Source organism: Atractosteus spatula, chromosome 12 (assembly GCF_055471065.1).
Source record: "Atractosteus spatula isolate fAtrSpa1 chromosome 12, fAtrSpa1.hap1, whole genome shotgun sequence".
Classification (NCBI taxonomy): Eukaryota; Metazoa; Chordata; class Actinopteri; order Semionotiformes; family Lepisosteidae; genus Atractosteus; species Atractosteus spatula.
The window spans coordinates 22,931,449-22,948,035 of NC_142717.1; the positions used below are offsets into that span (position 1 = coordinate 22,931,449).

Below are 16,587 nucleotides of genomic sequence, written 5' to 3' on the forward strand. Positions count from 1 at the left end.
ACCCAAAACATGTTATTTTTGTGGTCATTAGGTTAAGATTTCACTGGTGACACTGACACTTTGACCTGTGAAACATTCTTAATAAACTGATATTTATGTCTTAACTTAAAACTTGCCTACTATGACCAGCTGGCATTGTAAATTCACAATTGTTTATCTCTGATCTGGCCTACCAACAACACTTTGAAAAATCCCGAAGGATCTATATTTCCCCTTAAAGCTGCCTGATGCCTCACTGATGTGGTAATAGAGTAATACAGTAATATTTCTTCCGGCTCAGTTTCTACAGTATGTGACTTAATTCTAACCTAACACATCTAATCTGTGTTACTCAAGATAAACAGGATATACATTCATTTTTGTTCTCATTTACTTGAGCCTGAGGAATTTTGGTTACCTTAAAAAAAACGTCCATGAAGAACAGATGACTGTAAGGTTTTTCTTTCACCTCACAAGTAATACAGTACAGCCTTGTTAAATTGAAACCTGCCTGAAAATGAATGCAGTGGAAAATGGACAGGGCAGGCAGGAAAGACAACAAGTGGTTGGGAAGCAAGCTACACATCTATTGTTTAATTTCCGTGCTAGTGTCATCTCCCCAACCACGACATGACACGTCTGGAATATCACAAAGGTGACTACAACTGAAATGCTCGCCTCAGAGGCATCCCAAGATTCCTTCATTATTTGAACACCTGAAGGCAGTGGCACGCAGAGGTAACTCTTCCACATTGGCAAGGTTAATAGAGGCTCTGTACCATGAAATTACTATCACTCCACTGGGCAGGCTTTGTGCAGTCGCCAGGGCTGCTACTCCTCTCCTTAAGGTCACTGCAGTAACATACTGTCACACAGCTAATGGGTTTCTTACATCTGTCACTGAGAAACAGTGTCCTCTTGTACCTACTGTAATATATGGAATAAGAATGTGAAAATCCTGTATCTGTATTCAATCTATACATTAAAGACGTTTGATTAAAGAAGCCTCTTAACAAAATAGTTGGTTTATTTTTAAACAAGAAGCTCAAAATCTATGCTCAGAAAGGCTTGTACAGATATTACAGAGAAAAGCAGATTCGTTCAACAGGAGGCTTCATGTCGTTCCAACACTGAAGCGACTCCCAGCTGCAGTGGTCCTGCCCAGTCAGGGAAGACCACAGCACAGTGCTCGTTGGTCAGCAACCTGCTCCACCTGACAATGGATGGTTCAAGGAGCTCCGATTTGTGTTTGCAACTCCAAAGAAAATCATCTTGATTACTGCCCAGAGAGTTTTATACAGACTGTACAACGGCCTTCACCCTCTCATGCCATTGTTGTTCCTATACACACCTCAGGAAAAAGTGAACTTTTTACTGACACTTTTGGATTAAGCCGCACAGTTTGGGAATGTGTTCCTATTGGTTTTGTTATCCGCTACAATACAGCAGCAGGCTGAGCAGTGCAGCAGACTGTGTAGGCCCTGAGGGCAGTTTACAAATCAAGCAGCTTTGCTGTCCTGTCATAACTCCACACTACTGTTATAACCCAAATGGCAGGCGTATCTGCCTGTATGAACTTATACATGACAGGGAAATTTCTTTTCGCAGAGCTTCTCTCCCAATCAAAGATAAGAATGCCTTTACAATAATGCCACAGCCAAAACACGCCTCACAGCAGCTGCCTTAAACTAACACACAGCTACACTACATGGAAAGATAAAGTTTGGCAAAGTTTGTTCTCAAGTTGTACAAATTTTGTTTGGAAAAAAAAAAACTAGAGCTGGCCTGAAATGATGACAACTGTTTTTTGCTTAAAAAGACCACAGGGTATTTTTTCATGCAAAATACCTGTTTCTGTTTCTGATTTGTAATTGAAGCACGTTCAATTAAGGAATCAAACCTTGCACATCAATCTCAGCCAAGAACTTGTATTTATGCCTCCATTTTAATAAATAAAATATTGGCTGGCCTGGGTTCTATGGTATCTCCTCCTCATGTCCACAAGGGGTGTATCACTCATCTCAAATACCCATTTGTTTTAATTCAGTTTGCTCCCAGGAGCACAGGATCAACTCCTGCAGTACTTTATTGGAAGCTTTTGGGTTTCATTCCAAAAATATTTATAAGTTTTCATGGTGAAAGTGGAAACAGATGAAGACAAATAGACAGCAATGGATCAAATGCTTTTTCATGTTTTCTAAAGTACACGCCAAAATTGTAAATTGTGAAGTCAAGCAAAAAGATGTGTTTTCCATATCATTGCACCATGTATTGGTTCACCAACCAACAAAACATTAACTTGAATGATTCCAAACTTCTGGTGTGAACATTTGTTTTCATCAAAGCTGTCTCCTTTAATAACATATCCAAGGTCTTAGACCAGTATGTGTTTTGAAGGTATGGAGTTTCAGGCACTGCTAGACTATTCCCACAGCTGCTTTTCAGTTTTTCTGACATCGGTTTTTTAACTTATCGATGACATTTATCCTATGAGATCTCAGGGGTCCCCATTTCACCATATTTTCCACAGTGTTTAGACACGTGATTAGGGTCACACGCTTTTAAAAGTCTGTCTTCAAACCTTTTGACTTTTTTTTTTACTGCAATTATAACAATCAAACTTTAAAAACACAGCCGAGCACTTCCGCACTGAGCTTGGGACCAACAACAGGACCATGTTAAAAAAAGGGGATTGCTGCTGTGGAGCTGGTCTGGAGATCAGCCTGATACATGCCAAGCTTAGAGGTATGAACTACACTGACAGGCTGAAAGGAATGAGTCTTTTAAGTTCTGAGCAAAGACGAGTAAGAGGGGTCCTGATCAAAGCATTCTCAAATCCTCAATGGCATTGACAACCCCATGGAAGTCTTCAGAATCAACAGTGAAACGTGAACAAGTGGACAAGTAGAACCACATGAAAACATCTATATGCAAAGGGTTGTGGCAGCATGGAATGAGCTCACTAGCCTTGTTATTGAAGCCAATACTTTACTACTAAGCTACTAAGATCCAAATGGATTAGATGGGTCGAATGGCCTCCTGTTTGCTACTGTTCTTATCTGCCTGTCAATTAATTTCTTTATCAGCCTGCAGACTACAGAGACAGAATACACATTAGGCATCATCTGAAGTCTCCCTTTAATAGCCTAGTAGATTATTCATTCATTTTTGCATATATGTCTGAATGAAATAGGCCATTTCTCTGATAATGCTCAGTATTATGAATTGGCTTCATTACTCTGCTCTCCTCCCCACTGATAGATGATGTGTGATAATAATCTGAGAATTATTATTATTATTATTATTATTATTAGAGCTATACATGTAATAGATAAAATATAATATAGAACTGGGAAAAAGTATTAAATATTAAAATATTAAAATAAGTAAAATGCTGTGCATAGCTGCAGACTAATCAAAGGACTTAAAGACATGGTTTTCTACAGTAAGTCTGAATTAGAAGAAATTAAGGTAACAAGATGTATGATACAGAACGAGGACAAAAAGCGGTACAGTGCTTTGCTTCTGTGATTTCTAGGGAATAATGAGTGATCATGAGGTGGTTAGAAACTTTAAGTATTGGTTTCTCAAGCAAAAATATTTTAAAAACTCCAAAGTAATATGTCCACTTTTGGAAGCCCCCTCACTCTATGCACGAGATAATGTCTTACGTTTAACTGTGATGGACTGTTCTGGATCCCTGGCAGGTATGTGACCTAGGTCAGCTTCCCAGTGTGTACCCTGTCTGCTCAGCAGTGGGGTACGAAGGAGGCTGGCTGCCACAGAGCATGGAATCTGACACTGCTGTTTATTTCAGGCTTTCTGCATTATTCATTCCTTAGATGAGGCGCTGCCTAGGTCAACGCCCGATAACGATAAGTATTATTGGCAGAGATATTAATACCCATTATCCAAAGTGTACAGCTCAAAGCCAGCTTCCTTCTGGAGCTCAGGCCTTCAGAATTCTTAATGATCCCATTTTATTGCTGAGAGGGCACTCTTGTCATGTGACTAACAATTATAATAAAAAACAAAACAGTACTTCAGATAAACACAGATACCACTCTCTGAAGGACTCAATGGAGCTATCAGATATCATAATTATAGCATGACTGATGGGCTGTTGGGATGGTGAGCTCGGCCTATATAATAGATGGAAAGGTCAGATGTCAAAAGCAGCTCCCTCATTATCTAAAGGTGACTTGTGTCACAATTACAACTATCCGGTGTTTGTGGTACTTCTTACAGCTGTTAAGGTAGAAGATGCAGTTCCTTAAAGAGGCCTTTCCCTTTTATACTCTGTAACTTACATTTCTAAAATGCTTCTTGTTAAATTTTGTATAGGATTCTATTGATTTCACAGCTATGAAACACTTGACATGGAACATGAAACCCAGTCCCCTTGGGGTAGTTTTATCTGACATTACAACGAAATAATCCCATGTCTGTACACAAAGTATACTACTAACTTTGGATACGATTATTTTGTTGGTTTCAAACTCCAAAAAAAGGCTCAGCATGAACCAGACAGGATTATTTAAATGACCCTAACAGCTGTAGAGACTCAACGATTGCCAAGCTCATGGAAAATTAATTTAATATACGGATGCTAAATTATACGAATTGTACCACCTGTTACATGTTTTCTTGAATCTCATGTGGTGGGCACTAATTTAGCTCCACTGGGCTTAGATGCCCATCAGATCCTAAAGAAGACTGCAGGTTCTGCGCATTGACAAAATGAAAAGGCAACAAGAGTAAATAGCTGGTAACATAATTTACTCAAGAGGCTTTGACATACCCCAGGTTCCAATCTGCGACCAAGGAGCTCGACCTGCACTTAAGTGATTGAAACACTCCGGAGGCCCAGATCTAGTTTTTTTTAAAGAAAGATAATCTCCAGACTAACTCTCTGGATCTCAATTTAAAAAATAAGAGATACACAAATGAAATGTCTTCATTTCTTTTGCCAAAAAGCAGATCTGTTTCTTGCTATACTTGATACAGCCATTCCACTGGCTCTGCAAGCAACACTGAAGGAGAGCAGTGGGACCTTACCCGGCGAGATGATGTAGAAGAAGTTCTTGAACTCGTCCATCCAGACCTCGGCCAGCCGCCGGTTGTTCTTGTTGATGATCTGGCCCGTGCCGCCAGGAAAGGTGTAGGGCGTGGCCTTGCGGAAGACGTGGCCCACGTGGGAACAGGTCACGATCTCCAGAGTACCCCCACACTGCCAGATCTGCACAGATGCAAGCATACACACACACACACCGGTGGATACGTGTAGACAGGTCTAGTCGTCATCAAGAAGTCATCAGCAACATACACTGGGTCAGACACAGGCTGGGAGACGCAGAACTGAATTACAATGGATGAAAATCAATATCTTAAACATTTCTAAACTTGGTACATTGTCTCAAAATTAATACAAAAAGGTCCTCAGCATTGGCAATTCACCAATAAGATAAAGGGCTGTCAGATATCCAAAATGACGCCATTTTTGAAGAGATTGCTAGGACAGGCACAGATGTTTAAGTGCTCCAGTGTTCGCAGGCCATTTCACAAGCACCCAGATGAAGCTCCATCAGTAGCTCACTCGTCTGCACACTCATATGAAATCTGTGGCAGACAGCTGTGCAGTACAGATGGGGACAAATGCCTGCACAATGCCTTCAGAGAACATGTGGTGCTCAAAACCTCATCCTTTCTGAAGAATTATGAAGTGTGACTTTGATGTTTGTTGGTTCCAGTAAACTAATAAAGCACTTTGTCACCAATTCCCGTAATGTAAAAATAGGAAAATTAAGACCATGGATATTCTACATCAAAAGCAATACAATGAAACATTAATTTGATAAAGTATATAGTTAGGACCTTCAACCATAAACCTGACAGCATACAAGTACAGACAAGTGTAACTATTCTCATTCAGACTTCAAGGAGATGCCTTCAACTATACCAAGACTCCAGGAGATTTTTCTAACTTCTCAGATGTCTGAGGAATCTCATTTTGCTGGCACAATTCTGCGATCACACCAAACATGCAGGTTCATTTACTTACTGACAGTGCTGACAGTCATGATGAAGAAGACAAGAAGAGAAAGAGACTCATACACTATGCATTCACCCTCTGCCTGAAGTAATAATAAGCTCCTGAACAAGTCCTACCCTAAAAGAGATCTCCAGGTTCTCCCCTCCCCAGATGTCCATGCCTGCATCGTAGGTGCCAATCTCCTGGAAGTAGTCCCTGTCGATGGAGAAGAGGCCTCCTGCCATTGTGGGTGTCCTGATGGCACAAATAATATAAGGGGTCAGAGCCAGGGCACAGAACCACTGGCTAAATACAGCATAAAGCTTGCCTGGCTCAGAGCTGCACTGCACCACTCATCACACACACAGACCTCTCTCTTGGAACGAAGCAGACCTTGCCAAAAATGGCTACAAACCATCGTTGGTTTAAGCGTAATCTTAGTCGCCTCGTCTGCACAGCAGCTTCGCAAAATCAAGCACTCAAACTCCACACAAAGAGACACATTGATTCTGGTTAAATAGCAGCCTTACAAAACACAGTGTATTCATGGAAGAAGCATGAAAAAGTTTTTAAAAGGTAAGTTGCGGTATGACAATGTTAAAAGAAAGGTAAATATGACAGGAAATTACAACAAGAAGCCTGCATAAGGGTAGAGGCATTTACAAAATCCTTCATGTTATGTTCTGTCAGTTTGTCAGTTTTGTGCAGATTTGAAACGTATACAGTATATGTACCCAAGAAAACTCCTCTAAAATTATTCAGGCTGTCTAGTGCATAGAACAGGGTGTAATATGATGTAACTTTTGTGATAAAAACAATTATTTGACATGAATATTACCAATAATGCCCCTAATGAGGTTAATGATTAGTAGGCAGAACAAAAACATACACTGTCTTAGAGGAGCACAATTCAAATCGCATGGATCCTGGTTTAGATTTACTGGATTAGACAAAGCAGCTGCTGATCCATATCCTGTATCAAATGATTGCACCCCACTATACACTGATTCACAAATACCCTGCCAGTTTCACCATTCCAAAATTCAGTTACCGTTGCCTGATGTTTTGCAAGAAAATGGCTTCAATGATCAGGTCAGAAGAAAGCAGACACCAAACTCATGAAACTACTTTACATCGTTACTGTACAACTAACATTCAATGTGCTGTATATGTTCTGCTTATAGCATGTGAATAGTGTTTTATAGTTTAATTCCAAATTCGTTCTATATTATACAGTTTGTATGAAACAAGAATGGAAAGTGTCAGCGTATACAAAGCAGAGCTTCGGGAAAGTCATACATGCATAGTTAAAAAAATATGTAAGATTAGTGTTTTGAAAAGAAAGACTGAGCATAAAGGATACTGAAAGCTAGAAAACTTTCTTCCTTAGAAATCCAGGCTTGTGAAGTCAGCAGCTACTGTACCTGCAACTTCATGTCTCCTACAAGATGATCACAATTGTCATTGACAAAGCATTGCTTAGCTGCAGATACAGACTGGTCATTATATCTGATTAATTCCTTCGGAAGTGACTGACTCTGTCAGTGCAGTCAACACATCACTGATGAATACAGGGAGTGATTGCAGTATGAGGAGCTTTCAGGGTGCATTAACATCTACCTAATTAATGAATACCTAATGGAGAACCAAGTTCTTTAATGAAATCAGATACCAGGATCATCGCTGTCATTAAGAGCCATTCATATCGGACATGGAACAGCATGGTAAGGTGACAAGTGACAAGCAGATTCTCTCCATTCACGTTGAAGGTGGCAGGAGTATTGGCACTAAGGTGGCTCATTGTTGTCACTGCAGTTGTGATGTAAACTGGCGTGACAAGATAACAATATATTTCAGATAATGAGCTTTTCCACTCCGATTACACCGTCAACAACAGAAAAAAAGATGGAACAGCCATCGGAAACTGAGAAATCCTAAAACAAGACTGTAAATCATGAAAACTATAAGCGTTACTTCCAGATGTTCTCTCGCTGTTCACTATATTTATTTAAATTCACTATCTTTCATCCATCCATGGATTTTCTAAGTGCTTTATCCAATTCAGGGGCATGGGGGAGCTGAAACCTATCCTAGCAAGCAATGGGAGCAAGGCAGGATACCCCTTGGATGGGACGCCAGCCCATCAGAGCTAAAGTTTTAATTCTAAGCTTTAATTCTGGATTATTTAATTCTAAGTATTAAGCTATTTTGACTGCTCAGCAAATTTTGGTTATCGTGTGTGTTGGAGGGGGTGAAGAAACAAGTAAACCTTGGTTCTTCCTAGCTGATGACAAGGCAAATGAAAAAATTCACTCTGGCAGAGGAAATAATTCCCCAAGCCGCCCATGTAGCTTCTGTACTGCATCCTGTGTAAAAACTGAGGTAGACTATAAAACAGAAAAGAAAACCCTGGGCAGCAAACCGCATGATCCATGGCAGTTTCTAGAAGACATCTAAAGTGGGCCCACAGGTTCCACAGTCGTTACACTTCACAACATTAAAATAAGCAAGTAAACCCCAAAGGACCATTCACCTACAGTTTTAGTCCATTTTCCAGTACTTCTCTCACATATACAGTAGGAAATGTGAAGCCATCAGTGCTAGAACTGAATTGTGTTAATGTACATTTTTCTCTGTGAAAATTGTGTAGCAGTACACAGGTGCACCCCTTCAGTGGCAAGAGGTGAGATGCTGATTAGGTATTCATGGTAGGATATTGACCATCAAGAAAGAGCAAGCCCTGAGTCTCAGTCCGAACTAGGAACGTTTTATTCACTAATACAAAACATCCAGTTGGAAGTACTGCTTCAACTAGAGATCATCAGTTCAGTCAAGTTATAAAAATATCCTCCACAGCTGCAATTACTGACCCCTTGAATAAACGAATGGTAGGCCGAGTTTGAATCCTTCTTGATTTTCTGATGGTCAATCTGACCAACAAAGCAGTGAAATGACACAGAAGCAGCCAATCTTAGGGGAAAAACATTGAAAACTGGATTTTGGAGACAGCAGGGTTAGTGCAGTTCTTTTGCAGCCACAATGCCCAGTTACTGATTACAGTACGCCTTCTCCTCATCACAATTGCGTATTTCATTTGGGAATTGTGCGCCACACTGGGAGCCAATGTTAACTAAAGTAGTCCGAGCCGTGGTCATTAAAGCACCAGCTAACAAATTTCCAACCCAGTGCAATGCTGCAACACAAAAATAATTTCATACTACACAAAGAATCAGAAAAACTACAAATGTGATGATAATGTTTTTTTAGTGAAAGATCCCAGGTTCTTTGGCCTCTCTTTGGTTGAGAACAGTCTAATGGCTGTTATCAACGGTTATTTTTTCTATGAACAAAACCAGGCATACAGTATATTTCATGAGGAGGAAGGCTGGATTTGTTTGGGAAGACTGGGGCAGAGTGCTTAAGGCACATTACCGTCGTTAATGCCCTGAAGACCCAAACACACAATATTTAGCATTCAGAACTACCTACTACTAACTTTGTTCAGCTCCAGTTGGGTGAGACAGAAAGTTGTACTGTCAAAGCACTTTAAACAGGTAAATTAACCCTTGGAAAACTAAAAACATTAGTGCAATATAGTGTAAGATTCACAGAAGCATGTGGTTGAGACCTATGAGATTACATGTTGTTTAAATAGGTGCTGGGATGAATCAGTTATAAAATAATCCGGAAGTCTTCAAGGTTTGATTAAATAAATAAACATCCTCTGCTTAGCCAGGGTTTACAATGACACACAAGTCCATATAGTTTTACATGTGTATGAGAGTCTTAAAAAATTTAGCTGTTTTCCTACCTTTTCATTCAAGCTTTTCATTAATACAATTAAACAAACTGTGAATAAATACTATATAATATATAATAATGTATAACAGTATAAAATAGTAGTAATAGTCTTTAGATTCTTTTATGGTCAATTCTTAGTAAATGGATTTGAGAATCCTTTTGATGGGATTGAATCATGACATACTGTAGAATGACAGACACAGTATAGTAAAAATAGCAGTGGAGACTAACGCAGAATATGTAAGACCAATGTCTGGCCTAATCACTGGAGCCTGTTATGTGCTCTAGAAGGGTCAAATACAGCTGTTGCTTCAACCAGCTAACAGGAAGGCAGACAAATTTTGGAAGCAAAATGGAAGCAGATATAGAAAAGTGTTTATAGATGATGTTATGAGATCATCTACGTATGTGAGGTGGATTGACTTTGATGTTACTAGAACAGAACACAGGGCCCTGTAATCAATTAACTACAACAAGCCAGATGCGCTCATGGTCTTTTGATAATATGCCACACTGGTGTCTCGCCACAAGAGAGTATATGCTAATAGACCAAAATCAAATTGAGACACCAGAATCAAACCAAGTAATTACTACTTCAGAGCTGCACTACTTCAAACAAGGATGAATTCCATTTTTTCAAGTTCATATCACAGAATTCTGTTTCATATAAAAAGATATTTCTTTTGTGCTGCATCCATAATGAAATCTATTTATCTCTGTGATAGACAGTGTTTGCTATTGTTTTAGTGAGTGTTGTCCAGAGGAAATCAGGTCTTCTGGAGAATGCTTCTATCTGAATGTGTTCTGGTTATATTAATAAAAGGAGACAAAAAAGTAAATAAAGATGTACATATAGTAGGTATAAATTCTAAACGTGAGATGCGACTCAAATTTACATGACTGTTCCCTTCAATGGAATCCACATGCTGAAGCTGTTGGTCAGAAATTCCATTTACTGCATTATTGTGTCCTGAAGAAGAGTTATTAAGATGAAAGGAAACTGAGATCATTATAATAAAAGACACTCTTAGCTGTAGCCTGCTATTGCATTTCTGCTCTGCCTCATGAAGACACAGCCAGAGGCCAGCTGTCCTGATTTAGAGGCCTCGTAGGTTTACACTCCTGCCCCGGCCTTGCATCATTGACCTTTTCAACTTTCATCCCCTTCGTCTCTTTTGGTGGATGGTTTCCAGCTGTCACCTTGCAGTACAGTCACACTAGCATCCCCTCTCTCGCTCCTGCTCCTGCTCCTCTCCTCCCTCTCTGCATTTTGTTTTCAGCCTTATTTTGTGTGGAATAAATAGAGCAGACTAAGGCAGTCCAAAGGAAAGCTGCAGCTCTCCATGGGAGGACTCCACAGGGAGGAAAGGTCACTGTCCCATTAACAGAAGTGTGTAGAGAACAATGTGGCTGTCAGTGCTCCTTACAGCCTGTGTAAGACTGAACTGCTCCTAATCCATGTGCTCAACAGGACTGCAGTCTTGCCATCTTGCTAAAGCTATGCCTCCAAAGCATATACAGTATAATTCCCCTTATCCAGAATGGGGTTACAGGTTCAAGTCCCACTTGCAGCTATATTCTGTCTCTATGTACTTTACCCCAATCACTCTATTAGACACATCTGTGTTTACTTCTTCTCTAATATAGGCTGCATCACTGGCTACGTACTGTATTGTAATCAATTCAACAAATACTTAAACCCCATTAAAATAACTAGATGTGTATATAGAACAATAGTTTTCCATTTTGTAAGTTTTAAATTACCTTTAAATTGTTGGTATGTTTTTCTAATAATGGCAAGTGTGTTATCAACATTAACATTTTGTACTGTATAATTAAAATTAAACTTTCTTTTTCAGAAAACCAAGAAAAGGTAGCATTCTTTCGAAAAGCTCTGCTTTCTACTTGGTTTGCTTAAGCGGCAGCATGTTTAGAACATCCTCAGTGGTACAAGAGCAGACGTAACTGACTTTGAGAATAATACTGCGCATTTTTAATTATCCAATTTCAATAGTCTGATTACACCAGTCCAATCTAGGACTGTGTTGAACAAATATGAAATTCGGGTTCTTTTTAATTGCAACAGAAGAACTCCAAGCTATAAAAATGACAGGACCAAAAACAGTAACACTCATTGTTTCAGAATACAGCAGCAAAGCATAGTACCTCCCAATCACCAACAAAATTTCAAGGCAGTTTGCCACTGGCGTTCCTGCTCAGAATACACGTCTCTGTACAGAAAATGTTATTTCTTCTGCTGCTGTAACTATTTTTAAATATGTATACAAAAGCGGCAGTGTCTGTGCATGGAAGGTGAAATGAGGAGAGATCTCTGGTTTGAAATCAATAGCAATAACTCTGCTTTTGTTGATTACCAAACACATCATATCATGTTTTTTTCTACAATTAGTATATTATTCCATCACAAATCTGCATTAACATTTGCTGTCAATGTTAGTGTATAGAGCTTAACCTTCCTTTTCTTATTTCTTTCACTTACAGTCCCTGGATAAACACTCTCAGACAGAACAATTCAATATGAGAACAACATTGCTTTGTACAAGTGTCAGCTGTGAATATAATATGAGCCTTATGGTTTGGTCAGTATGGTGAAAAAATACCAAAGTATAAAACAGCACTAAAACACAAACAAATTAAACAAATACAGATCACAAAAAACAATTAGTTGATGAATGACCTTCATTTTCAAAAATGCTTTCATTTTCTGTTGTGCAAAATGGCACACAGCACTCTGTAGTCCCAATAGTGTGGAGCAGTGGTTTGGGTTCTGGACTCTTGGGAGGTTCAAATCCTAAGAGCCACTGCTGCTACAGTATATCCTTGAGCAACATGTTTCACCCAGACTGTTCCAGTAAAACACCCAACTGTAGAAACGAGAGCAAATGTAAATTGCTTTGTATTCCATTTAAATGCCTAAATATAAAAAGTGGCGTAAGTTACATGAACCCATTATTTTTTAGATTTTATATACAGCACTGTGTTCATACAGAAGCGGTGTCTGCGGGAGAAATCCACACATCAAGGTCATCATGTTCTAAAAGGTTAGGAACCGCTGCTGCGCCAGTTCACCAAGCTAAATACAGTAATTGAGCATCTGAGGGGAGCTAACAATCAGTATACTAGTATCCCATTCTAAGGAAGCTTTGTAATGGCTGTCTGCTTAATACTATCTGGGAGAAATTCCAGGTCTATTAGCCTCATAGGCTTAGAAAGGAACTGAAATATCCCATTACACAGCGCTCACAATTCCATAGTCAGACTGATCTGGAAATAAGACATGCAATCTGTTTGAAACACTGAGGGGGAAACAAGTTTATCACACAAAAAGCAAGTGTTACACAATTCAGTTTTTGGAAGGCAACAGCATACTGTATGTTCAATATGTTCCATTTGGTTAGTACTGTTTTGTTTAAAATCTCAATGCAAACTCTTGATTTCAATATCCAAATGCTCCATATTCAAGCAGCAAGGATGCACATAGCTTTAAGCTGTGTAATTCAGAGCTGTAAAACAAATTAAAATGGGACTTCAAAAGAATCCTGAAGGAAAAGGACCATCCTGAAAACATACAGTACCACTGCAATAATATCCCAGCATTTAGGTGAGAAACACTTTACGCAGATGTTTATAAAAAAGGGCAGAGTGCTTAAGACTAGCTCTGACAGAAAAGCAGACATTTTAAAATGATGGGAGCTTTCTGCAAGCTATATTGAGGTTCATATTAATCACCAGATAGGTGTTCCTGGGGTATGACAAAAGAACAACAGATTTATTTTGATTTAAAAGAAACCCTGCAGGGAGGCAGGCATCACCTCCAATTTTGCTTTAATAGAGACTGACACACAAAATGCACGGCATCCGAAAGCATTATGGTATTACACATCTCACAGCAAAAGGCTTTTTTTTAAAGGCACTGCAATCTGAGTCACAAAAAACCAGTAATTCAGATTTTGCAGAACATAAGCTGCCTGTCTAGTGCTGAGGCTTTGCCGTTCTTACGCTATTTCACCCCCTTTTCTAAAAAGCAAGTCTGGAGATGCACATGTCTGACTGCAGAGGAGGAAAACAAGAGGCAGCTACCGAACACTAGACCTTGTCCTTCACTGCAGTCCCTCAGCTCCCATCTCACTTGCTATACCGCATACTCTGTCTCGGTGTCATGACTTTGCACTGACTTTCTGAGGCTCAGCCATAACTTAGCTGCTGGTACACATCACCCTCCTGACTTACACTGCAGCCCCATGGGAGGGACTGAAAGAGCCCTGGAGTTGTCATGGTTACCTGACGGGCAGAGTCCTGTCTCCTTTCCTGCGGTCCATCTCCCTCTGGGGCACGGGGTACCAGCGGAAATTCAGCTTCCAGTTGAACCCCCCATACGTCATGTCCGATCCTGCCATATACTCGAAGGTGTCGTCGCTGATGACGTCGATTATGGGGCACACCACTGTCTTCCTGCAACACGGCCACACAGACGCACAACGTCATTTGACTTCATCCGTCACAGAGACAAACACCCCTTGACACTGCACTGTCATACATTCGCCCTCTCATAACTACCTTTTTTTCTTCTGACTGAATCTGAAGTAAAACACTTTGACAGATGACATTGCAAACACAGAGACAACATTTCTGTATAAGAGAGGCGATAAACCAAAAAAGCCTGAAAACAGGCAGATGCTGGCAGTTAAATTAAATGTTGTACATTTTAGCTTTACAAGCTTGAGAATGTTTAAAAGTAGCTTTTGCCTGCAAGACTGCTTTTTCACTTGCAAAATATAAAACAACACACTGTACTACATTAGGACCTAACTCCTTTTTGCTCCCTTACAGTAACATCAAATTATACAGACATCATAATAACAGACAATAAAACCTAGGATAACTCTGAAAATTAGCCTAAATACACTTTCCTAACATAACCTTTTTATTTTAAGCCTTCTCATCAAGGCTTGCCTTAGCCTAGGCAGCTCACAGTTCTGTGTTATTTTCACCTAGAGTACACATACAGCACCAGAGGCAGCAGTCACACTCTGTTCTTCAGCGGGTGTGTTGATGAATGCACACACTGTACTCCAAATGTTCCTACATGCTTCAGAGACATTAAAAAATGGATATCAAGCCTGCAGTCATTCTAGACCAAGCTGGGTTTTTTCTAGTTTTTTTCTAGAAATGCATCTACTGTAAAGAGATGAGCTGTATTATGACCTGTGTTTTGGTATCTACACACGTGAGAAATAGAAGGTGCAGAATAATTGAAAGCATGTAGAAATACATAGTCTATCCTTTTTCCTTATTGGTAAAAGGGAAAATTATATTCTGTATCCTATGTCTAACAAAAACAGTATATACAGGGTGCTGAAAAAGCCACAGTATCTCATCTTCAGGAATAGTGCACCCTGTATTTTAACAAGATTCATACTGTACAGACAGATGCTGAAAGAAACCAACAGAGAGGGTCATACAGAAATGACTAAAAACAAAGTAAAGGAAAACAGCATAAACTTTTTACATTGTTAAAAGAGAAATAAGGTTAAATGTTGCTGCATGAAATAGTGATGATTCTTTGGTGAAGAACGTCATGAGAACATAAGACAGGTTAAAATAAAGAGAGGCTTTTTGGACCACCTAGCCCATTTTGTAGTCAGCAATTAATAAATCTAAGGCCTACATCCACTCTTTAAAGGAGCCAGTGTATTGGCTTCAACAACATGGCTGGGCTGTTTGTTCCTCACTCCCAACACACTTTAGGTAAACAAGTGCTACTTTTTCTTGGTTTTAAATGCACGTCCCCAGAGTTTCCAGTGGTGTTCTCTGGTTCGTGTTTTACTGCCCTTTCTGAAGAAACCTGCTAGGCTGACTTTGTAAACTCCTATCAGTTTCCCTCATAGTGCTCTCTGTTCAAGACTCAGGGGTCTGGTTCCTACAGCCTGCCAGTGCAGGACATTCCCTTAAAACCCCGCAAGATATCTAGTTGGAAGAGCAGAACTTCCAGAGCAGCTATATCTTTTCTATATCATGGTAACCAAAATTGTACGATTTTGCAGGGACTCAAGCAACATCAACGGCAGTACAGGCAGGAACCTCATCTCCCATAATGTGCATTGTGCCAATTTAATCATGCAAGCTTGTGGAGGAATAGGAAGTTCACCTATAATGACTGCAATCTAAACAGACTGATACCTTATTGCTCTACTATGTGCAAATCACACATCCGAGATACAGAATGAATATGAGGGACCCACCGGAGCGCAGCGGGTACACAGGGTGACTCAGGTCAATGCCAGAGCACTTGATCACCTCTTTTCCATCTCTCACAACAAGTAAAAACTGACAGGCTGCAAGTTAAGATGGAAAAAAAAAAACGTTTGCTGTACATCAAAGTAAAAACCACCGGTTGATAAAATGCTTTTTATCACTACGACTTCTTCTTCCTGAGGTATAATAATTTATATTAAGGAACAAAAGACAGGAACTTTTGTACGAACTATTTTCTTTACTGATGACTAATCTGAAGATGGGAAGGAGTTTCGACGCGGTTGTTTATGCACAATATCAACAGATATCCCTGATCAGGCAGAGAGTCCCAGGCGGTAGAGACTGAAGGAAAAACGATCTGAGTGTCTGAAACAGTATAATCCCTGAAGGTTTACTACAAAATGAAGCAGGAAATGGACACCAAGGAATTAGTTTTATAGAAGGAAAATGAACAGGGAAGAGGAAAACTACTTTCTATTCTGGTTCTCTGTGTTTTAAGG

The 16,587-nt window shown here is 39.7% G+C and overlaps 1 protein-coding gene across 4 annotated transcripts in view; it reads right to left on the reverse strand.

The window, feature by feature from the left end:
* galnt1 (UDP-N-acetyl-alpha-D-galactosamine:polypeptide N-acetylgalactosaminyltransferase 1) overlaps nt 1–16,587 on the reverse strand; it is a 205,530-nt gene that overhangs the window by 27,249 nt on the left and 161,694 nt on the right. For all 4 annotated transcript variants that reach the window (XM_088928676.1, XM_088928677.1, XM_088928675.1 and 1 more), the window contains 3 exons: nt 14,114–14,284; nt 6,148–6,265; nt 5,038–5,218 (listed from right to left, as the gene is read on the reverse strand). In XM_088928676.1, coding sequence (XP_088784802.1) covers nt 5,038–5,218; nt 6,148–6,265; nt 14,114–14,284 — 470 coding nt within the window. The remainder of the gene's footprint in view (nt 1–5,037; nt 5,219–6,147; nt 6,266–14,113; nt 14,285–16,587) is intronic.